General features: G+C 46.1%; 2 protein-coding genes across 2 annotated transcripts; one reads left to right on the top strand and one right to left on the bottom strand.

Annotated features, from left to right (window-relative positions):
- Positions 1 to 14,637: 14,637 nt before the first annotated feature.
- On the bottom strand, positions 14,638 to 17,836 carry LOC101772615 (E3 ubiquitin-protein ligase UPL5-like). The gene is made up of 3 exons (XM_004974778.3): positions 16,541 to 17,836; positions 15,277 to 15,866; positions 14,638 to 15,117 (listed from the first exon to the last, which is right to left on the bottom strand). Exons 1-3 carry the CDS (start codon positions 17,106 to 17,108, stop codon positions 14,854 to 14,856), a joined length of 1,422 nt encoding a protein of 473 aa, XP_004974835.3. The 5' UTR covers positions 17,109 to 17,836; the 3' UTR covers positions 14,638 to 14,853.
- Positions 17,837 to 19,506: 1,670 nt separating this feature from the next.
- On the top strand, positions 19,507 to 23,391 carry LOC101772209 (E3 ubiquitin-protein ligase UPL5). Its single transcript, XM_004974777.2, has 3 exons — positions 19,507 to 21,232; positions 22,086 to 22,675; positions 22,888 to 23,391. Exons 1-3 carry the CDS (start codon positions 19,633 to 19,635, stop codon positions 23,149 to 23,151), a joined length of 2,454 nt encoding a protein of 817 aa, XP_004974834.1. The 5' UTR covers positions 19,507 to 19,632; the 3' UTR covers positions 23,152 to 23,391.
- The last annotated feature ends 47 nt before the right edge of the window (positions 23,392 to 23,438 follow it).

Genomic DNA, 23,438 nt, shown 5'->3' with positions numbered 1-23,438 from the left:
CCGACTCTGGCTCCTCTAGTGGAGTGGTTTTTCCGGTGGAACTGAAGTCCTTTTGTAAAATTGTTTGGCAAAACGACTCTTCCGCGTAGTTTAAAATGGTTAGATAAGATGAAGTACCTATAATACCTTTTCCTTTTTTTTCTTTTCTTTCTATTTATTTTCCTTCTTTTCCCTTCCTATTTCTTTTCTCTCCTCCCACTGCGGGCCTCCCATTCTTCTCTCTCTTCCGGTCTTCCCTATCCATTCTCCCCCACCGCCCAGCTCCCGGTCTCCCGCGGCCGGCCTCCACCTCCCGCAATCGTCATCGGCCACCCCATAGCCGCCTCCGCCCCCACCTCCCGGCCGTTGCCGTCGTCCGCCTCCCGTCGTCGCCAACTTCCGCCTCCCGCCCATCTCCGCCCCCGCCATCGTCGTCGGCTGCCGCCCGCCCGGAGGTGTCTCCGCCTGCCTACGGGCCCTCCCCCGAGGGAGTGGGAAACGAGGAGGAGGAGCCGCGGGAGCCTGTTTTTTTGGCTCCGCCTCCCCGAAACGGCTCCTGAGAGCGGGATTCGCGGGGCTCCGCCGACGCAGCCGAAGCCATTTCGGGCGTCCCGCACCCTTTGGCAGGGCTTCGGGAGAAGCCGCTCGAGGAGCCGCTCCTAGAGCCCCGCCAAACGGGGCCTAATCTGGTCGGTTAATAACAATGTACAAAATAGCGGGTTACAGGATTTAGCGTAGAGTTATGCTCAACCGCTATAGTCCACTATAGGACTGCTATAGCCCGCTAATTAGTACAACATTATTGTAGCGGCAGCTAGCATCAACCGCTATAGCGCCCGCTATTTCGTACATTGGTTAATAAAATGGATGCACAACTAGTCTTTTGGAAGTGCTCATAATTGTAGGATTGCGTGTGTGTATTCATAGGGTTGAGTGTGCGTGCGTGTATGTGATAATGTGTTTCGGAAAAAAAAATAGGTGCACAACTATAACCATTTAGCTAAATGTTGTACTACATGAGGAATTCTTCCAAACAAGATAATGAAAATTAAAAGTTTCAATAGAAACTAAACATGCGTAATATGTAGGAGACATACTTTGTATTCCTCGTCCTACCTTGAATTTTTTTTTATTTTTAACCATTCTTATTAATATTTTAAAAATACTTATATGAAATAAAAAATTTAATAGAAAGCACGGGGCATAGTAGCGTGACTAGAAAGCTCTATTGCGCCAGATGAATCGCTGCGATAAAATCGCTATGTTAGTGCGGCTCCTTGATCCATGCTAGTTTGGCATGTGGGTGTGTGGTATCCTAAGCGCTAACGGTCGGTCAGATACTGTTTAAAACACCTAATTAAAAGGGTTAAAGTGCTAGACATACAATTAAACAAAAACAAGCAGATATTCTGCAGCATCTAAACATTTTTTAACTTGGGCTAAGCGACTAGTTAGACGAACAACAACGTAGCTTTGTAATCGCACTAAGTATGCCAGGCGCAACCAAAATTCTTTGCTTTAAAATCTTGTTTTCTGATGGGCTTATATTAAACAAAAACAAGCAGATATTCTGCAGCATCTAAACATTATTTATCGTGGGCTAAGCGACTAGTTAGACGAACAACAACATAGCTTTGTAGTCGCACTAAGTATGCCAGGCGCAACCAAAATTGTTTGCTTTAAAATCTTTTTTTTCTGATGGGCTTATTTTTTAATATAACTTTAAAAAGATGAAAAGAAATCAACTTTAGTGCATGCAAATTTGAAGAAAATCCATTGCCAAAAAAATGATGTGCCCCCTCTCCACGGGAGGGATTAGCTATAGGTGAAGGCAACACAATCTTTTGTCGTAGGAGAGTGAGGGGCAACCAGTACATGCAAGAAACACTAAAATTGATGATATCATCCCACTTGCATACAAAGTTGAAACTAAAAAAACATAAATCTTAAATCAAGTATCCAAGTTAAGATTACACCATTATATTTCATACGATAAGATTTCCAAAACATAGTCATGCTTGACTATACCTAGAAATATATTTAAGAAATAAATTTTAACATAGATAATTATGACTACTTCAAACAAGTACTTAAACAATAAAAACAAATGTTTCGTTTCCACGAACAAAAATGTTAAACATGGCACACAAACAATAGTACACTACTAATAGAAATTGAACATTGAGAATATTTTATTGTATGTGACAAACAATAGAAACTAAATATTATGAATAAATGAATCCACGTCACCAAACACTTTAGTCTTTAAAGCAAAAATAATTTAACATCATGAACAAATTAGTCTATAAAATGAAATAAATAATTTTATACGTGAGCAAATTATTCTACATGGAAACTAACGTGTCCACATCGTGAACAAGGTATTCTTATTGGCTAAAAATTTAGTCACAAAGAGAACAAAAGATTTAACATCGCTAACAAATTAGTATACAAAATGAGTAAAATGGCTCCACACATGTCAAATTTTTCTAAATAAATAACAAACGCTTCGAAAACTCAATCTTATAGGCGAATAAAATATATATACAAATGGCGAACAAGTGAATATACAAAATAAAAGGAAAAGAAAGTGAGAGAGAAAAGAAAAAAGAAAGACAAATAAATAAAATAAAACAAAGTTAGTATTATCGGAAAAAGAAAAAAGAAAAAAGAAAAAAAATAGGACATGGCTGCAAGCATAGTTATATAAATATATGGTGTAAATCAAACTATGTTTTAAAATAATCACATGTTCTCTAGTGGCATAGTGGTGGGAACTTCCCTTACTCCTTGTAGGTATGTTTGAACCCCTCTCCTTGTGCTATTTTTAGTTTTATACTGTAGGAAAATAAAAGAATCGGGCACGGGCTAAGCCATATCCTGCGGCCAAAGACTAAATGGGTCGAATTTCTCTTCCTTCCTAAATTTCTGAATGCCCAACAAAAACACGTTTTACATCGCTCTCCTTATTTTTCCTCTTCTTTTACCCTTCCTTTCTCTTTCCTCTGTACCCTTCTCCTATGGAATCCTTTGAACCCTTCTCCTATGAAATCCTCTGTGTGCATCGATCGAGGACCCACCCCCACACCATAAAATATATCACCAGCGACTACTAGTTGAAAAAGGAAGGAGACTCCATTACAATCACTTGCAATTAGAGAGGAGAGGTTTCTTTCCCAAGGTCGAGGGGTGCACAGATTTGAGTAGAGATGGCAATGACAGATCCACGCGTTGTGATTTATGCCTTGTGGCGGCAACAGATCTACACGTGGAGGATCGTAGGAAGGCGGCATTGACCACGCATATGGCATAGAAGAGGTGTGGCGGATCTGCGCGTCGTGAGAGGTTGTGGATCCATGCATGGTGAGTGATGCGCCGTGACGGCAACAGATTGTTGTGAAGCAAACGACAGCAAGGAGGCAGCAATGGATCCACACGTCATGAGTGATGCGACGTGGTGGCAGTGTGGGAGCAATGACAGGAGCGGTGTGCACGGTGGTTGTATGTTTTCCCCTTTTTTCTATACATTTTTTTATACACAAATCTTTTACACACACAAGTCTTTGCTACACAAAATTGGTATTCTTTTGTCTGCAAAATCTATGCTCCAAAGTTTTTGGCTTTAGTTTTTTCATTTTTTTTGTGTTCTCCAAACTTTTTTTGATATTTTATTTTCTATAAGTTTCCACCCATGATTTTTTACAAATCTCTTTACTATAAATATGATTTGTAAATATTTTAAATAAACTTTTTGTAAATAAATTTATCATATAAAAATGTTTAATATAATTTTTTTATGTATTTTGTATATACCTACCATATTCTAATTTCTATATGTAAATTTATGCTATGTAATTTTTTAATATAAATCCCTATTATATAAGTATGATTTTATGTACAAGGGAAAAATGAGAAGGGAAAAAGGAAAGGAGGTGGTTCGATAAGGGTGAGGTCCATATATTAATAAAAATAGAAAAAAAGGGGATGTGTGGTTATGAGTGGGGGGTTGGGATGGGAGATAGAGGGGGCTTGGTTACGCATTGCTTTGGTGAGCATGGTGCAGACAATGCCATCACGGAGTGCACGGAGCAGCCCTCTTTGCAAGAGTTGTGTTACCTTTTCTTTACCTACCTGGTGAGTTCATCCCATAAGAAGAAAATAAGATATTGAGGTTACCATGGTTTTTTTTTGGAAAAAAGTCTATTTGAACCCCTTGACTATCGTGTGACTATGAATTTCCTCTCCAGATGGTTTAAATCTGGTTTTGTCCAATGTGGTGCCATATCACGCATCCTTGCTGGCAACCTACTTGGTCGGCCCCACATGGCAGTCTCTGGCAGTCTCTATCCTAATCTTATATCTTTCGTTCTCTCTCTCCTCACATTTTGTTTATATAGTTATCCCCAATCGCAGATGCCGACAAGGGTGAAGCGGAGCAAGTGTTAGTGATCCTACATGATATAACTCGAGGTTGAGTTCCCATTTGTCACCTTATGCGTGGTGAAGGCAACACAGGAGATGACATGGGAGCAGCTCCACCTAGCCTCCTGGATCAAGGTGGGCGCCTTCTGGAGGGACACCTACGTGCTTGCCTACCTCCATGTTGCTCGGCTCCTAGCAAGAGAGAGTCGCTCAAGGCGCTCAACATGGGCCACTAGGATCACGGTGCACCACTTCCTTATCAGCCTCACATCTTGTAACAACTATACCTAAATTAAGTGCTTTTAAACCTAAACAAGTGGTTAATCACTAAGCAAAGAGGTGAAATGTCCATTTTGACCCTAAGAAGCTCTTTTTGGAGTTTAAAATAAAACATGAGATTTTATATGCAAACTTAATTTTTTACCCAAATAAGAGTTGTAAAAATTTTAATTTCAAACAACATTTGTTAAAGACACTTTGTATAATTCGGAGTGGGAGAAGGTCAAAAACAGGAATCAAAACAGGAGTATTAAAGAACCCTATAAACCACCTAAGTCCTGGAATTCAAGTTTTCCTTCAACTTTGCAACCTGCTATCTCACGAATTCATATCTAACCTCAAGTCAGGCCGTTAATAAAAGTTGTAGTCCCTTGAGTGTATCCTAACTTTGTTACACTAACCCTGGTCCAAATCGAATCGAAACCTTCTCAAATTCTTGGTCAAAGTTGGGTAAAACAGTCAACTCAGCCCCTTGGGCATTCCAACACTAAGTCTGGAAACTGTCTAGAGTGCGCCTCTTGGCGAGGGCGTTCCTCCAAATTTTTGAACTAAACTCAAGAAAAATTCTTAATAGAAGTTGAAGTACTCAGTTTGGAGATCAACTCCTTTAATAACACTTTGGTCTAATTCAACTTAGAAGCTGCCCTAAAGTCGACTCAAAGATAGCAAAACTCCTGAAATTCAACCCCTTCGGCCAAAAATGGCTAAGTCTGAATTCTCAGATTTTTGGAAAACTTTGGCTCGGGCTATCTCCAAATCCTTACAAAATCTAGACAAACACCTTTAACAAAGTTTGAACTACAACCAGAGTTGTACAAGTTTGCTTAAAGGAGTTTTGAGCTTTTATTTTAAAAATCCTTAGAGGGAAGCTCCCAAAGCCGGTCACGCTTGCTACCCGGCATAGCCTCGACGCCCGCGCACCCGGGGCATGTTCGCCCGCACGCCGCGTGGCCGCCGGCCACCGGCAGCTCGCCGGCGCCCTATCCCCAACGAGACAGCGACAGGGCGGGAGCCTCGACGCCCAACCCGCGTCTACGACAGGACAGGGCGAGCGCCGGGCCAGCCAACCGCCGGCCGAGCGTATCCCTTCCCCCTGCCGCGCATCTGCTCCGCCCAACCAGAGCTTCGCCCGCCCGTCGGAGAAGCTGCCATGCCGCCGTCGTCCCACGCCTCCGCCCGCTCGCCCAACCCAAGCTTGGCCCTCCGCTTCGCCCGCCCGACAGACCGGAGGCACACGCCACGCTTCGCCCTAGGCCAATCACGGCAGGAGAGCGCCCGGAGCTCCACTTCCCCAGCCCAATGGCGCCGCTGGCCAATGGCCACCTCGCCCGCGCACCCGCCGCTCCCCGGCCTTATCCTCCGGCCACTGGAGCCCCGCCTCGACCCTCTGCTCCACCAGTGCCCTATAAAAGGGTCAAGCTCACCGTTAGCGCCACCCTTTGCCACCTCCCGCTCACCGCGCCCCTGCTTCTCCTTTGCGCCGCCGCTAGGCTCCCATGGAGCGCTCACCTCCACACCACCCCACACTCCGATGACTTCTCCGCCCGCTTCGCCACCCCTCCGCGCACGTCTCCGAGCAGCTCGTGGCCTCCCTGACGCCGCTGGTGTGCCGGAACGCCGCCTGCACCGCCAACCGCCAAGCCCAGTCGCTGGCCATCTCCGTCGTCCCAACCCCACCAAGTCGAGCTCAGGTGAGTCCCTGACCCTCTCCAGCAACTTGTTGCCCGGTCCCCGCCGGCGAACCGCTGGGGATTTCACCGTCGCCGCCGCGCGCACCCTCGGGAACGGCATTGCGTCTTCCCCAATCTTTCCAGGGGCCTGGGCGCAAAACTCAGGGACCCCTACGTGTTTAAACCTTAGACTCAGGGGGTAGAGTGCAAGTTTGCCACGGTTTTTAGTTTAAAAATAGGCAGAAAAAGAGTTAAATTTTGTAAATTCCCAGTAAATCGTAGAAAAATCAGAAAAATACCAAACCACTTTTGTTGGAATCCTTTCTCTGTCTAGTTCCTAAGAAAAATAAGTTTGCTCGTGTTACTATTGTAAATAATATCCTATATTTTAGTTATGGTTTAAAGCTTTTAAATCATTATAAATAGAAGAAAGGTGAGAAAAATGTAAAACCAACTCTGTGATGCTTGTTGCTATGTGTAGAAGCTCAGAAAAATAATTAGGGCTCTAGTCTAGAACTTACAGTCACTGCTTTAACTTTATTTTGAGAATCTAAGATTAAATCTTCCTTTTTGCATAAGTTTTGATCCAGGGCTCTGAAAAATGTGAAATCAGTTGGGTTGAGTTTTTTTTGCAGTATAGTTGGCAGAAAAAATATGAGTTGTGGTAAAAATCAGAAAGAAAATCACCTTCCTTGTTAAGCATCTTTAAATAGAAGGTAAATAGGGAATTAGTTGTCCTTCTCCAAAAATCATGAAAAATTCACCAAAGCTCCTGTAACATACCTTTAACATACTGGTAAAATTTCACCCTCAGTTTCACTGTAATTTTGGAGATAGAAAAAGTTAAGATCATGCTACCTTTAATAATGAAATGCATATAATTCCTTTTGAAGTCATCCAGTGGCTTCCAAAATTTTACAGCAACTTATTAATGGCTTAAGTGAGGTGCTATAATTTTCTCAGTACCTTTAGCTACTATTTGGTTATGAAATTATTTTTGGATAATTAATCGACCTAAAGGAATAAAAGGGAGCACAAATCCTAATACGTTAAATAAGTGGAATTGGAAGAGGTACATAAAAACATTTAGAAGTAAGTAACTTACCTCATGCCCTTGAACCACCCCAAACACGACCTTCCACTCTCTTCGTGCAACTCTAAGTCGTAAGAAACTATATATGTACACAATCGCCATTAAATTCAACCTCAAGTTTAAACCGACCACATTCTTTTGAAGTTAAAGAAAGTTAAACCTTGTCGAGGTGAATGTGGCTGTTATGCAACTTCCTTTCTACTTTAAGCCATGCCTTGCATCGTTGGGTACACGCGCGAATACAACTAAACTCTTGCATGTGCATGTCGTATAGAAGCTAATCTCGCCGACGGAACCTACGAGCTCCACCCTGCACCGGAGGAAGAACCCGCCGCGGAGCTTCATCACTTGGAGGGAGAGCCTGACCCAGATCAGGACCCCGAGGAACCACTAACTTTTCCTGAAGGCAAGCCCCGGTGCATGAATTCCCTGTTTTACATTTATACCCATTTGTTGATGCTTATGATTGTGCATTTACGTTGTAGGAGTTGATTGAAACCATAGATGCATGAATTTAGTACCTTGATCTGAATACTAGTTGCTAAGGTCGAGTAGTTGCGATGCTTAATAGGTTCCGGTAAAAGTCGAGTGATTTCATGTCACTCGCGAGTTATAGGAGTTGAATGTTTTATTTATGTTGCAACTATAAGGACGACGGACGGGGTCGGGCTTATGTTCGATACTTGATGGATTGCCCCGTCTGTCTAAATGAAATTGGACTAAGGTCAAAACGTGTCGGCGTTCGTGATCAAGTGTTTGAAAGTACTAATCTCATACCTAGTATGGGATGGGGAAGCCTAGTACCTGATTGAACTGGATCGTGGCATACCCTCCGGCTATCCTTGGAACGTCGTTACCATGGTGCATCATGTGGGTGCAAGTGCGGTCATAGTACGACAGAGGCCAGGATTATGGAGCATTGCATGCCAAAGGCAGTTGGCCCTGACACGTGCCTAAGGGATCGATGGGGACGGCTGACAAATGAAGCGACCCTTCGTGGTGCGCGGATGTCGTGAGATTAGGTTCGCCATGCATGGTTAATAAATTCGAATTGATTCGTCTGCCTCTCACAGTTTGGGACTACTTGATCGCTATTCTGCACTGAGTAAAGATGGAACATGATAAAGGTCTTAATCTTGATGCTTGTTCTTTAAATTGTTTGGAAACTATGCTTGCTTAGTATAAGCTGCTAATTTAGACTGGTTAAAGGAACATAGAACTTGAGCTAAAATATTGAAAGTAAGGACCAACTATAGATGCTTTTGGCAAAGCAAACCCAAAGCCACAAAGCCTTGCATGTCTAGGTGCTGGTGAAAATAGTTTACCCGACGGGTCAGTCTTGCTGAGTATTAGTTGCTCAGACTTGTTGTGGCTTAACTTTTCAGGTGATGTTAATAGTTTGGCTACTGGCACCACTTGGCCTACCCAGCTCCCTCTGGGCTGGACATCGAGTGGGATCCCTCCTCGGACGGCGAGGGCAGGGATTATTGATGTCATGATCGGCTTCGTCATGATATCGTGTATCGACGTTTAGCTTCCACTTGTTTTTATTCGTCTGTTTGAACCTTACAAACTTGTTTAAATTTTCAAGAACTCTAATGTAATAATTTGTTGAACTAAGTTAATGCGATGGGAATGTTGTAATCTCTGTGCTACTCACCTTCATGTGAGCAATGCTTCTCGATCCTGTGTAAGTGGTTCATCAGATGAAATCCAATGGTCGACCAGGTTGACTTGCTTAAAGTGCATAATCGCGTGTCAGGCGACTTAAATGCATTTTAGTCAGGTTAATTTGGGCGGTTCCGCCACACATCTATCCCGTCCGCCTTTGCCTTTGCATACCTGATGCCCGTGTCGTTGTTGAAAAGGATCAAGATGTCACCTAGAGGAATGAATAGGTTTTTCTTGATAATTGAACTTACACGTGAATTAAACGAAGTGCTCTAATAACCTATCAGTTGGTCCAACACTAGAGGGGTTGAAATATCGTGTAGGTTATTAGAATCTTCAATGACATAAAAGAGCAAACACAAATTTAAGAGGTTCAAAGTTATAGTTTTATGAGGTCAAACTTGTATGATTTGGCTCAAAGTTATGAAATTAATTGTGTTTGAAGCTGCAAAGAAAGAGTAGAGAATAGAGAGGCGGGGTAGAAGGGGATGCTTTCACAAGAAAGGGAAGGAAAATGGTGCATGAATTTGTGTTTCATGTACATGTGCGAAGCAAACATCAGAATTGATAGGCTCGGACTTCGATATCTAATTGCCAACCATGTAAACACACTTTTAGGAGTTCAAAGCTGATGATTTGAGTTTGAAGTTCTGAAATCATTGTGTTTTGAAATAGCGGAACTTAAAAGAGGGATGAAATGGAAAGGGATGCTTTAACATGAGAGGGAAGGGGAATAGTGCATGAGTTTGTATTTCACGCACATGTGTGAAGCACACATTTGGATAGGTCCCTCCTTGGACTTCACTCTCTGACGAGAAACTGCACAAAGAGGTTCAAAGCTCTACCTTTTACGAATTCAAAACTGTATGGTTCTACTTCGAAGCTAAGAAATCATTATGTTTGAAGTCTAAGGAACACAGAGGCAAGACAAAATGTAAAGGGATGCTTTCACAAGTTAGGGAAGGAGAACACTGAGTTTGTGTTTCACGCACACACGTGAATGGAGCGCATATCTAAATTGGTCATCTCAAAGTTTTCTCTCCAACCAGTAAGTGCACATGGCTTTGTCTACTACCACCTGCCTCAAATGGTACTCCACAACTGACCTCCTCATTCAAGTCGACCGGTGAAATCCAACTCCTGGTGCACAACATAACTTCTGAACCATAGTGATCCATCTTATGGTGCTCAACCGCATTTGTTAACCCCTGGCCCGCAGTGGTGACTTATATGTCATGTGTACGCTGGCTGGGTGCTCCAGCTCAGGGCAACAATTGTCGAGCTCAGGCTTTCCCAGGATGCTAGGATTCATCTGAGTATCTGATCTCCCTGATTTGCTCCAGATGATTTTTGCTTCTCGTGATGATCTTAAGCATTGCATGTCATTTTAATTTCTTCAATTCTTCTTGTGTTCGCAAGGCATATTGGCATGACATTTTGTCCGTTATAGCAGGAAGGGGATGACTATGTAGTGAAACTTTAGCATGTGTAAGACACACACATAGACTTTTGTTACAAATTATTCATGTTTTTTCACATACATCCTTCACACATTCCCTCTTTATATAACCTATCACGTTAGGGATATACGGAGAGCCCTAGCCCACGCACATAAATGCTTGCTGCTTGCTCCCAATCACTTCATCTTCCTAGTGCAACTCCTCCTCTCTTCATCTTCTCGCGACCCTGAACACAGCCCTGCCCAAGCATCCCAACGCCGAACCGACCTTTTGATGCCACCCTTGGCACCATTAGCCCCACCGCATTCCCCCCTCACCCCCACCAGTAGTCGCATCTAGTGAAGCCTCACCGCACTACCTACACCCACCATCGGCACCCGCTAGCTTAGCCTTGCCCTCCCATAACCACTTCAGCAAGCTTCCCCCGCCACCTACCTTCACAACTACCCCGACCTCCCCTTTAAATCTGATAGTCATAGATGCCCTTCCCAACCCCAAACCCCTAAACCCTAACCTAAATCCCTATTCTCAACCTAAATTAGAGCTTGCCGGAGTTGGACTTGTCATCGACGAAGATGAGGTGCTCGTCAGAGAAGAAGAGGTCGCTGGAGTTGGATCTCCCTAGGATTTGTTATCCGATTTTGCTTCCTCCTCCTCCTTCTTTCCACTTTTTTTCCCTATTTTGGATGTTCTTATTCTAGTGATCTGGTTTCTAAATTTGGGGCCTCTTGATTTAAGTCTAAATGGAGAGGTCTTTACACTTAGATTTCCCATAATTTAAGTCCCCTTGTGTGTAACACCTCATCCTCCAAAGCCGCACCACCCAGCCCTTCCGAGAGGTGGGCACGCGTACACATAGCACCCTGCTTACACTTTCATCCTCGCTTTGTGTAAAAGGGTTAACCTGAAGGTGTTATGGCTGGCTCCACCCTTGCTCAACTAGCAAGGTGGTACTAAACATGCGCAACTGCACTCATGGGCCACACTGGGCCAACCATATTGGGCCGGGTGTCACATTGTGCATGTAAAATTCTAGCATGTGTAAGAAGCACATGGCACATGCGTGTGTGTGAATGTGGGTACGAGTGTGGTGTACACTTCGTGCGCGCGCGCGTGGGTGTGAGTGTATTGTACGCATCTTCGTTGTACTTCCATATACTAATTCCTCTACATTTCCTTCCATGTACTAATTCTTCTTTTGCTTTTACACTTCCTTCTGCATCACAACATTTCATCTCGATCCACTACGCATAAGTCCCTTGCTTTTCTCAAGGAGGATGATTGGATTAGCCTTGATGCATAAAGTACATCCTAGAAATGGATGCATGTCTCGTTGATTCAGATGCTCTGGGATTGAAGTTTTCTTGAGAAGTTGAGGTGGCAGGGTCGAGAAAGGATAGAGTTCTTCCAAGGAGGCAAGGATTCTCTGTTACCAGCGAGAACATATGCGAGTACATCCGCCTGTTGATCAAGGATAACTTCGTGGAGTGCACAAGATGTCATCGAAGCAGTTTTTCTGCTGGATTTAGTAGCATGTTCATCGACTGGGTATCCCCAAAAGCGTTCTTCGAGAGCTTAGACATCACAAGTTTTGATCACATGTTGTGGTACAATAGCCCATAGCTGGGAAAGAGTGGATGGCACACACCGAGTACATCAAAGATCGGACACACAACAGAAGAATGCTAAATCAGCTGGTTTTGGAAGGTATGTTCAATTGCTATACCATTTGAAAGAGGAATCCATGGGCACAATAGCCAGCGAGTAGGCTAGCGGATCCCAGCAGAAGTTTGTATTTTTTTTCAAGATTTACTCCTTATCAATCAATTAAGATTTTACTTATCCATCGATCTCGGTAATTTTTATAAGAAATTGAATACAGATGGGTATTTGAGGTTAAAATTTGGGAATTTGGGGTTGGCGATTACCTATAGATTGTAGGCTTAGAGGGAGTTCCGAACGTCTAGCGGCTCACTGGCTAGTGGTGGAGGTGGGAAAGACGGCGGGGGAGCATAGGCGGCAAGGGTGCCACCAAAATAGGCGGTGGTGGTGGTGAGCCTTGCTGGCTCCAACGGGTTAGTGTCGGATGATGAAGGATAGGAGCGGTGGAGGCTGCTTGTGCCGAGTGGAAGGCAGTGGTGATGGGGCATCTGGCGTTGGGAGTCGGGCAGTGGTGACGAGGGATGTTTGGCACCATAAGTCGGGCAGTGCCATGATGGGTCTTCATCGCATGAGGAAGATGGAAGAGGAGGAGATAAAGGAGAGACCAAGAAGAGCTAGATTTGAACTATTGTATCTAGATTCAACGGTTAATGATGATTGATGAAACAGTAAGTTTCAACTAGCTATTAAGGAGATAGATCTTTTTCATTTTTTTAATTATGTGTGTGTCACAACGAATACATTTCATCCCAGCCTCTCAGGTTCTTCTCTCGGAACATACTGATTAGTGTGTGTGCGCGCACGCGCGCGTGTGTGTGGATTTGTTGTTCTCTATGTACCTCAAAACATTTGTGCCGTGAGCACACAACTCCGGGGGCGTTCAAAAGCAGAGGTTATCGTGGGATTAGACAGTGGCATCAGATTTGGTGGCAAGAGGTGTTAAAGATAAGGAAGGAGAGTGGAGTCGGGGCAATGGGACGATGGATGATATTTCAGGATGAAAAATGATTCGATGAGGTAGAGGGAAGTGACTATTAAATTTTCTACCTAACGATCAAACAATTGCCTTGGGATCACAAATACGTCTTAAACAAATCAACACCCAAAGCAATAGAAACATGTAATAGTCAGTGCACACTAGAAATTTCCTTCTCACCTTCAAGCCTAGTTGTCTCCCTTGCCTTCTCCTTCCTTTGCACAACACCAAGATCTCCTACCATTGAAGCCTTCCTTGAACAACAACGGCAATGATCGAGCTCCCTTGCGTTCTCCCAAGTGAAGCTCCTTACTTGCAGTGCACTAGAATTTATCATATGTAGATCTACAAAGCACAAAAATCAAAGAATTTTCGTTCTCACCTCCAAGCCTTGTAGAACAACAGAATTATCTCCTTTGTCTTTTGCTTCCTTTTCTTTAACAACAGAGGAACAAATCTAGCTCCCTTATCTTCTCCGCAAATAATGCATTTCCTTCCCCCTCCTCATGGACACAAGCTCCTCCTCCAACCTCGATCTGAGTGGCGGCGGCTTGGAGTCTCTCTTCTAGAGTTTGGGTCATGGGGGTGGGCCGTCCTGGCCATGGCTAGTGGTTAGTGCTTGGGACGGTAGGGATGGAGTTATCTCGACGGTAGTAGAATTGTTTTGAGGCGGGGATTCAAGGGTTCAGGGAGGCACTGGAATTGAAGGGTTTTATTGGCGGGAGGAATTGGAGGAGGTGACAAGACGGAGGTGTCAAGGGAGGGATTTGGCGGCAGCGTGCTGCATGGGGAAGATAGCAAGGCGCGAGCTAGAATTCAGTGGTGGGATTGGGAAATTTTGGTGGCGTGGATAGCTGGGGTGGTGCAGGAGCTGTAATTTCGAAAGACTTTTTTGTTACTAATTGTTTCTAAGGTTAATTTCGAAAGACTTTTTTGTTACTAATTGTTTCTAAGGTTATATGCCAACAAGGTGCACATGTAGCATGAAGTGGTATCACCTTCCTCAATCTTCCCTACTAGAGAGTGAACTCTTAGTCGGTTTTCAATTGGCACTCTAGGGAAACAAACTTTTGCTAGGAGCATCACCATTTTCCAAGGAAATAAGAAAACAACAGGGAAACTTGACGTTTCCTGTAGTGAAATTTTACTTAATATTAAATATTCGTAGATAGCATTGTCGGACTTTGACTCATCCCATATTCGCACATTTATCCACATTTATAACAAAGATAATCCGACATTAATATCTGTATCTAAATACTAGCATGTTTGGTCCGCAGCCACGTCACGCCACGCCACAGACTGTGGCGTGGAAATCAGTGCCACAGGCCGTGGCGTAGCGAGCCACGGCTGGGAACTAAGCACACCCACTATCTGTGCCGAACTCTAAAAAAATATAAAAACAAACATGAGGTCAACAATATGTAAACCCAAACAAGAAACTTTTACATGATGTCATGTAATGACCTGGGATGAATCTTTCTCGCGACAGACTTGCATGTCTCTTAAAGTAGTCAAGACCAGCCTAAGAACACACCGCTACTACGATGTCAGTTACAGTATCCAAAATCAGTGCATACAAGATACACTCCAAATGCGGAGGATTAAGTTACTTAACACTGAATCGGAGAGCAGAAGAAGCTACGACGCACCAAAGCCGCAGCTCACATGTTCCTGAACGACCATCTGCAGCCGGCTTTGCATCATGCTTAACGAAGTGTAAGCTGGCAGGTTGAGGTGGTAGAAGCAGGTTTGCGAGGTGGGGAGATGGTCGCGGGAACTGGAGGCCCTAAATATGAACAGCCTGCAATCGAGCCCCAAGAAACCATCTGACGGCAAATGCTTCACCGAGGTCCAGAAGAAGAGCAGCCTCCTTTGCTGTTCAACCGTCATGCTTTCCACAACCTGCCATGCGAAAGATTTTCTGTTAATTGTTACTCGAATCATATGTTGAATAATTGTCTGTTAATTACATTTGATCAAAATTCAGCATCTCGAAACAGTTTAAATCATCTACATAGCTTACTACTCATCAAGACACATGAGTTAAAGAGACGGCCATACCTTCCAGAACCAGTTGACCTGGCCATCATTTTCTTTGTATCCACGGTGGTGAGTATGAGCTCTCCATTGTTTCACATCTATACTGTCCTTGCTTCCACCAAGCATCTCGTCAAAATCTTCAACATTCAGACTCTCGAAGAACGCTGTCTGAGATATCGTTTCGCCAAGCATGCTGCTAAATCCTTCAGCGAAATGGCCCAGTTGACGTCTGGTGCAGTTCACGAAGCTATCTTGAATTAGCAGATTGATGTACTCATATAGATTCTCACTATTAACTGAAGTATCCTTTCCTCCTGGGAAGAGTTCAGTCACCGTCCTTAACCCTAACACATCGACTTCTCGAATGAATCGTAGCCCCAACACGTCTGAATCCACAAGAGTCGGATCCATTTCTAGGATCTTCTTGCAGCTGGCATGCAAGGATGGATCTGGATCCGCAATGTCATCCAGCGTAATAGGTCTTCCAGCTAGTTGCAAGAATAATGTCCGGTCAAATAAAACTCCCACATGGATTTTATGCCTCAGGGCTAATGCAATCATCCGTCCTGCGAACTTGAAGTACTGCAGGTGCAGTGGATCCACGACGGATGCTGCAATACGGATGGAAATGCAAAAGGTTAGAAAGGTATGAAAGGAACCTTGAACATTATTGGGAGTTTGTGATTGATTGCGGTGTGAATTCAAACATGTACCCAATGAAGCCACGCCCCACGACACACGAGGGAGCATGTGGCTCGTATCGTGGGTCCGTGTGCAACACAAATCAATTGGTATAAATTCAAACATCTGTAACATAGTGCAGAACTGAAAACAAGTAAATCTTTGGTTTAAGAAACAAAAAACAGGGTGAAACAGTTAAAAGTATTCGGTGACAAAAAAAGTAGCAAAAATAATTAAATGGAAGAACATTTAACTATGGTTAGAAAAGAAACCGGCATAAAAGAAAATTTCAGTTATAAAAAAATATATTACATTTTTGTAGAAATGCATTGAAGGTCCGCGCAATTCAGGAATAAACTGAAGATAACTGCTTCGTCATCGAGCCATTTGAATATTTATTGCATGATTGCAACATTGGATGAATTTTGACCAACACAAACAAACTTACTGATGAAGTTCTTATGATTTTACCATTGCCTCTGTTACCCTGAATCAAACTAAAAGAGGGCCACTGGTGCCTATGTGTTGAAAAGATTATCATGCCAATCTTGTAGAAACAAACCGACATAGAACTTTATCAGAAGGCCAGGAGAAGCAAACTCACTTGGATTGATGAAGAACCTTCGCCTGTCATGCGGACACGGTGAGAAGAGAACAAGGCAAGGGTTGAACAGGGCCTGGCACACCAAGCAGAACCACTCTCTCACCACGCCAGGGCCGGCGGCTTGCTCGTGCTTGAACGCCACTACCAGAGCCGCAGCGCGAAGAGCCCGGGGCGTCGCGAGAGCAATGTACCCGAATGAGTCGGAGAGCAACCTCGAACGATGAGCATCTCGTGCGGCGGTGGCGCGTCTCTGCCGGCGACGGATTCCGGCAGCATCGCCATGGCCAGGTGCCTCCGCGCCTCGAACTCGAGAAACGTCCCTGTGCCTGGTGATCCAGCGGATGTTCTGGCTCAGCTCCCTCCCGGCGCTCAGCACAAGCGCAGTGACCGCCGTCGCGTGCACCTCCAACGTGTCTCCGACCATTTCGTGGATATCCGGCCACGCGTCCAGCTCGGCCAGGACGGCCCAAACAACGCTGTGCAGCGAGGCTGTCCACTTGGGCACCGCGCTCGACGACGAGCCGTGCTGCTGGCGCAGCAGCAACAAGCTCGTCTCGAACATAGCCATCCAATCGTTGACGCTCCTCAGCAGGGGTCGCCACCGTACCCTCCTCGTCGGGCGACGCGGCGTGCCGGCATCATCATCCTCAAGCACCTACGCGCGGAGCACGGACCAGAAGATCTTGAACTCGGCCAAGTTCTTCATAGCCGACGTGTGGGACAGCACCTGCTCGTCGCCGGCGATCTCTTCAATAAGAACGTTCGCCATATCCCCAGCAAGCCGGGTCAAGTGCTCGGCGACCCGCCGTCGCGGCACGTCGCGCCAGCGCTCCGTGGTCCGGTTGGGATCGGAGAGCGCCGTTGCAAGCAGGCTCCGAAAGCCAGTGTAGAGCGGGTCGTCCGCACGCGCGCCGCCGGCGAAGGACCCGCAGAAATCCAAGAGCAAGGGCGCCGTCCACGCCTTGACGGTGGGCAGGAAGCATCGGATGGCGCGCTCGGCTCCGCCGCGGCACGCCTCGTCGCTGGAGAGGTAGAGCTGGACGAGCAGGACAGGGGCGCCGCTGCGGAGGAAGACGTCCAGGTGGTCGTCGAAATCCCACGAGCCGCCAGAGTACGCATTGGCGGCTCGGTCGAAATCAAGAAACCTCGCGACGACCTTCTCCAGGGACGCGGCGGCGTCCTGCTGACCAGCCGCGGCGAGACTGGCCTCGGCGGCGATCTCGGACGCGCAGGTCGCCCCTGCGGACGGCGCCCTTCCTTAGGCGGTCGAGGACCGAGTCCAGGGTGTCATCCCGGTGCGCCCGGATCACGGTGGTGCGGGAGTCGATGTTGCGCAGCAGAAGCTTTCTACAAAGAGATACTAGTAGCACTTTAATTGAACTTTCGTTTCAGTTGGTCGTGACCAAGAAACCACATCGGCTTTGCTTGGTGGGCCGGAAATGTTAGAGTTATCAATTTGTCCGGTAAGTTACTTGGAGTTGAGGTCAGCTGATCTTGACTTATAATCCCGCAATCACGTAAATTGCCTGAAATTTTAAGGAACAAACAGCAAAGATAATGTTTAAGGTTTCAGTCGAACTTTCAGTGTTTATTTATTCCATTTTGGTGTTCATGCAACGATAATATGAGTTGGAGTCTTTGAGTGAAACGTTGCAATACAAAAAATTTTAATCTCTAAGATACATCATTATTATGCTACGGAAGAATCCTTGTCGTTAGAGGATAACTTCTTGCTAAACGGCTCAATAACAAGCTGGATGTGTTGACGTCCGTTTCTTTTTTCATCAGGGATTATATTCTTTTCTTAATCTTGGATTGTTTGAGTTGGTATCGCTGCCAAAAGAACATATCTTTAGCTCTCGTAGGCTCCATTTTCTGCATATTTAATCAGTCATTTGACTACTACTACGAACAGGGAGCAGAAATTAGCTTAGAATATCACTTCCTTTATTTAATTGAATCAAATGCAGGTTGCTGCCTTCATGTAGAAGTGTCCTGTGATGGTATCTTTTCTTTTGTGTGTGGTCAAATGAGAAGCTACTTCCATGTATCTTTAATTGGAGAGTTTGCTGGTTACGTTTTATTAGATACTACATGTGTTTGTTTTAATGTAGTATTATTTATGAAAAATAGGGATGCTTTTGCAACGAGATTGTAGAAAACGGGCCGTTGCATGATAAGGAGAGTTCTAATACAGCTATACAAATACAATCATCGGTCAATGGATAATTTTAGTAATTATTAAATTTCATATGGTTTTGGGATTGTGATTTTCACCAGCTTGGCGGAGGTGGTGGTTGGTGGGTGGAGTGGCAAAGCGGCAGCCGCCGCGGGCCGTGGGTGGTGGAGGAGGCTGGTTAGGTGGTGTTGGGGCGATAGCATCACGAGTTGAGAGGTTAGCATTGGGGACTTGGGGCGGTGGTGGATCTGACTAAGAGCCCGGGGGTAGGATGGAGGTGAGGTTGAAGATGCACCTGGACTATTGGATTTCCATCTAATTCAGATGTTGATGGTCCCTAAAACATCCGAGTAATAGGCAGACAGCCCTAAAAATACCCTTTGTTTTCATCGTCCAACATTTGACAGCAACAAAAAACATTACATGATCCTTTCAACCTAAAGGCAGGAACCTTCACTTGATTCCGTTTTTTTTTTTTTTTGAAAAAAGAGGTGAGCACATTCTATGTGTTCTGCAGCTAATTTGACTTAAAAAACTTTTTGCCCTTTTCCAGTCACATAATAATCAGTTAAATTTGCTGAAGGATTAGATTGACACAAGTGGTCCACCTTGCAAATCAGTAGTGATACGCAAACTCCCAGCCAGTAAGATTGATGGGGAGGAATGTCAATTGTCAACCCATCCAGGGCTCCAGCCTCCAGCTTTGTGAATTGTGATTGCGTCGTTTAGACCAAGAGCGAAGTTATCCTCGCTCAGTGGTCGCTTCGAGTATCACACGGAAATTGGCCCCCAAATTGGTCTTTCGGGGGAAAAAAAACCCCAAAAAACTAGGCCCCCAGTCCCGTGCTCTTCGATCGGACTTTCCCCTACTCACCAAAACCCCCAAAACAGCCCCAAGTGAACACGCAACCGCATGGCTACGCCCGGCGCCGCCGCGTCGGAGCCCGATCACGGCGCCCCGCCCACCGCCGCCGTCCAGCTCCTGCTTCGCAACATCGACTCCCGGACCACCGTGATCCGGGCGCGGCGGGAGGACACCGTGGGCTCGGTCCTCGACCGCCTCGGCAACGGCGTCCCCCCGCGCGGGGGCGAGCTGCGGGCCGTCCACGCCGGCCGGGAGCTCCCGCGCGGGGCGACGGTCGGGGAGCTCGGCCTCCCCTGGGACGCCACGATCCACGTCTCCTACCGGCTCCTCTCCACCCCGCACGCCGACGCGTGGCGCCTCGCGTCCGAGATCACCGCCGCGGCCAGGGTCGCCGCCACCGCGACGGGCGGCCAGCAGCAGCCGCACGAGGCCGCGCCCCTCGAGAAGCTCGTCAGGAGGTTCCTCGATTCGGCCGGCGCCGCCCAACAGAGGAGATCGCACAGCGCCCTGGGGCCCGTCGCCGACCACCTGGACATCTTCCTCCGCAGCGGCGCCCCCGGCGTGCTCGTCCAGCTCTACCACTCCAACGACGAGCACCGCCGCGCCGTAGCCGAGCGCGCCATCCGGTGCTTCCTGTGCCCCGACGCCCCGTCGGGGAAGGGCATTGTCAGGGCGTGGACGGCGCCGGTGCTCTTGGAGTTCTGCGGGTCCATCGCCACCGGTGCGCGCACGGGCGACTCGCTCTACACTGCCTTGCGAAGCATGCTCGCGACGGTGCTCTCCGACCCCGAGTGGACGCCGGAGCGCTGGCACGGCGTGTCGTGGCGGCGGGTGGCCGAGCAGTCGACCCGGCTTGCTGGGGAGATGGCGAAAGGTATTATCCAAGAGATCGCCACGGCGTACAGGAGCTGCTGGAGCCGCCCAGCGGCAGCTACGAGAAACTTGGTCGAGTTCAAGGCATTCTGGTCCGTGCTGCGTCGCCAGGTGCTTGAGCTGGACGACGACCGCATTCAGCCTTGGAGAAAGCTTCTGAGCCAGATACTGGAATACCTGCTGAGGAGCGTTAAAGACTGCATGGCCAGGTTCGAGATGAGCTTGCCGCCGGCGCCGCCGCCGGGGCACAGGCATACCTCGTCGTCGAGCGCGCTGCCCAAGTGGACGGCCTCGCTGCACAGCGTTTGGGCCGTCCTAGCCGAGCTGGACGACTGGCCGGATCTCCACCACGCTATGCGAGCCACGCTGGCGGCGCACGCGAGAGCAGTCACCGCGCTCGTGCTGAGCGCCGGGAGCGAGTTCATTGAGAACATCCGCTGGATCACCAGGCACAGAGACCTCCTCGAGTTCGACGCACGGAGGCACCTGGCCATGGCAATGCTGCCGGAACTCGTCAGGGGTACCGACGCGCGGCCGCCCTACGAACTGCTTGTCGATCGGGCGCGGCTGCTGCCGGACTCGTTCGGGTACATTGTTCATGCGACGCCCCAGGAGCTAGGCGCTGCCATGTCTGTGGCGTTCAAGCACGAGCAAGCCACCGGTCCCGGCGTGCTAAGGGAGTGGTTCTGCTTGGTGTGTCAGGCGCTGTTCAACCCACGCGTTGTTCTCTTCTCAGCGTGTCCACATGACAGGAGAAGGTTTTTCATCAATCCAAGTGAGTTGCTTCTAGCGGCCATCTGATGAAATTGAATATCAGTTTCATTGTATTGTACAATCCTGACTGTTCTTCTAGTATATTGTCGTGATAATTTCTTCAATACAGAGATGCTTACTTGACAGGTAGTTCAGACATTTGTCCTCTTTTAGTTCGAGTCAGGTTAGTGAACATTGGTCATGTAAATGTACTGAGGAACACAAGCATATCCTTACGCTAAGGTCCATTTGTAAAATATAAGAACTTGACCGGTAAGTTTGCTTGTGTTGGTCAAAATGTTAATCAATATTGCAACCATCGATCAAATAGCTAAATTATGAAGCTCAAACATGCTAAGATGATTTTTGTAATCTGGCCAATTCGGATTGCAGGAATCGAACCTTTTACAGTGAAACTTGTTAGACACACGGGTCAATTTACCCATAGCTTTAAACTGGAGACATAAGGTGAACAATATACAATTTTCAGTCTAGTGTTCCTGATTCTTAGGGAGCTTTGGTGCATTTCTTCAAAAAGATAGTGTTAGTAATTTAGTATCCTTCTTATTTTGAGCTGAATCTTTCTTTTAAGATGGTTTCTTTTCAAGGACAAGATTCAGTTTCCTTATATTTAGTTATTTTAGCTACTTTTTTTACTGAATATTATCTCTGTTTTGTTTTCCAATCCAAGATAACTCTGTTTTCCTCTGTGTTACTTGATCTTTGCATTCATACCACAAGCAATCAAAGTACCATATGCATGTCACTATAGAAGCAGGTGCATACACCATTTGAGGTTCCCAAATCTCAATAATGGTAACACTATTGTCCCTCTGACATCACTCTAACCTTCTGCACTTACATCTGCATTGCAGCATCTGTTGTGGATCCACTGCACCTGGAGTACTTTGAATTTGCAGGGCGGATGATTGCATTGGCCTTGAGGCACAAAATACATGTGGGAGTATACTTTGACCGGACATTGTTCTTGCAATTAGCTGGGAGACCTATTACACTGGAGGATATTGCGGACACAGATCCATCCCTGCATGCAAGCTGCAAAAAGATCCTAGAAATGGATCCGGGTCTTGTGGATTCAAACACATTGGAACTAACATTTGTTCGAGAAGATGAGGTGTTGGGGTCTAGGACAGTCACCGAGCTCTTCCCTGGAGGGAAAGATATTGCTGTTACTAGTGAGAATAGATGCAAGTACATCGATCTGCTGATTCAAGATAGGTTCGTGAACTGCACCAGACGTCAACTAGCTTATTTTGCTGCAGGATTTCGTACTATGTTCGACAAATGGAAACCCTGGACAGAGTTCTTTGCGAGTTTGGATAATGAAGATTTTGATCAGATGTTGGGTGGTAGCAAGGGCACTATAGATGTGAACCAGTGGAGAGCTCATACTGACTACCGTGGATACAAAGAAAAAGATCGCCAAATCAAATGGTTCTGGAAGGTAAGCCCAACTCTTTAACTCTATCTTGAGTAAGTTAACTAGAAGGTTTTTAATGTTCAAAAAAAGTTAACTAGAAGGTTTTACCTCTTCCAAGCCAGTGAATTTTGATCAAATGGAACACATTTGTCCAATGGTGCCTTTGTGTAGACATAAGACAAAGCAATATGTAGTGATATATTTTTCATGAAAATAAATATTTTTTTACATGCCAGGCCGTGGAAAACATGACGGTCGAACAGCAGGGGAGGCTACTTTTCTTCTGGACCTCAGTGAAATGTTTGCCGTCAGATGGTTTCTGGGGACTGGGGTGCAGGCTGTTCATATACAGGGCCTCCAGCTCCCGCGACCATCTCCCCACTTCGCAAACCTGCTTCTACCACCTCCATCTGCCAGCTTACACTTCATCCAGCATGATGCAAAGCCGGCTGCGTGTGATCGTTCAGGAACATGTGAGCAGCGGCTTTGGTGCGTCATAGCTTCTGCTGCTTCCTGGTTCAATGTAGTGTTGTACATACAGAGGATTGTCCTCCGCAGTCGTGCTCTATCTTATATGCTAATGTTTGATAGTTGATACTGTGACCGAGAGCATAGTTGCAATATGTTCTTAGGCTGTTCTTCACTTTAGGAGACAAAGCTTAGTCCTAAGAAATGTTCACCTTTTAACTGACATCAGGAAAATTTGTTATGTGCGTAAGGGTAAGGCTTGCCAATTTGCTGAACATGTACCGTGTCATTTAGCTCAGTATGAGGATCTATGCAGAGC

This window comes from Setaria italica, chromosome VI (genome assembly GCF_000263155.2).
Source record: "Setaria italica strain Yugu1 chromosome VI, Setaria_italica_v2.0, whole genome shotgun sequence".
NCBI classification, from domain to species: domain Eukaryota; kingdom Viridiplantae; phylum Streptophyta; class Magnoliopsida; order Poales; family Poaceae; genus Setaria; species Setaria italica.
This window is presented reverse-complemented; position numbering and strand designations above follow the sequence as displayed.

Bases quoted from the DNA above. Each gene is read 5' to 3' on its own strand.
- LOC101772209 (XM_004974777.2), top strand. From the start codon at position 19,633: ATGGCTACGCCCGGCGCCGCCGCGTCGGAGCCCGATCACGGCGCCCCG. The intron at 21,233-22,085 runs GTGAGTTGCTTC...TCTGCATTGCAG, and splicing joins AAGGTTTTTCATCAATCCAA to CATCTGTTGTGGATCCACTG. The intron at 22,676-22,887 runs GTAAGCCCAACT...TTTACATGCCAG, and splicing joins AAATCAAATGGTTCTGGAAG to GCCGTGGAAAACATGACGGT.
- LOC101772615 (XM_004974778.3), bottom strand. From the start codon at position 17,108: ATGGCTATGTTCGAGACGAGCTTGTTGCTGCTGCGCCAGCAGCACGGC. The intron at 15,867-16,540 runs GTGAGTTTGCTT...TCCGTATTGCAG, and splicing joins AAGGTTCTTCATCAATCCAA to CATCCGTCGTGGATCCACTG. The intron at 15,118-15,276 runs GTATGGCCGTCT...TTCGCATGGCAG, and splicing joins AGGTCAACTGGTTCTGGAAG to GTTGTGGAAAGCATGACGGT.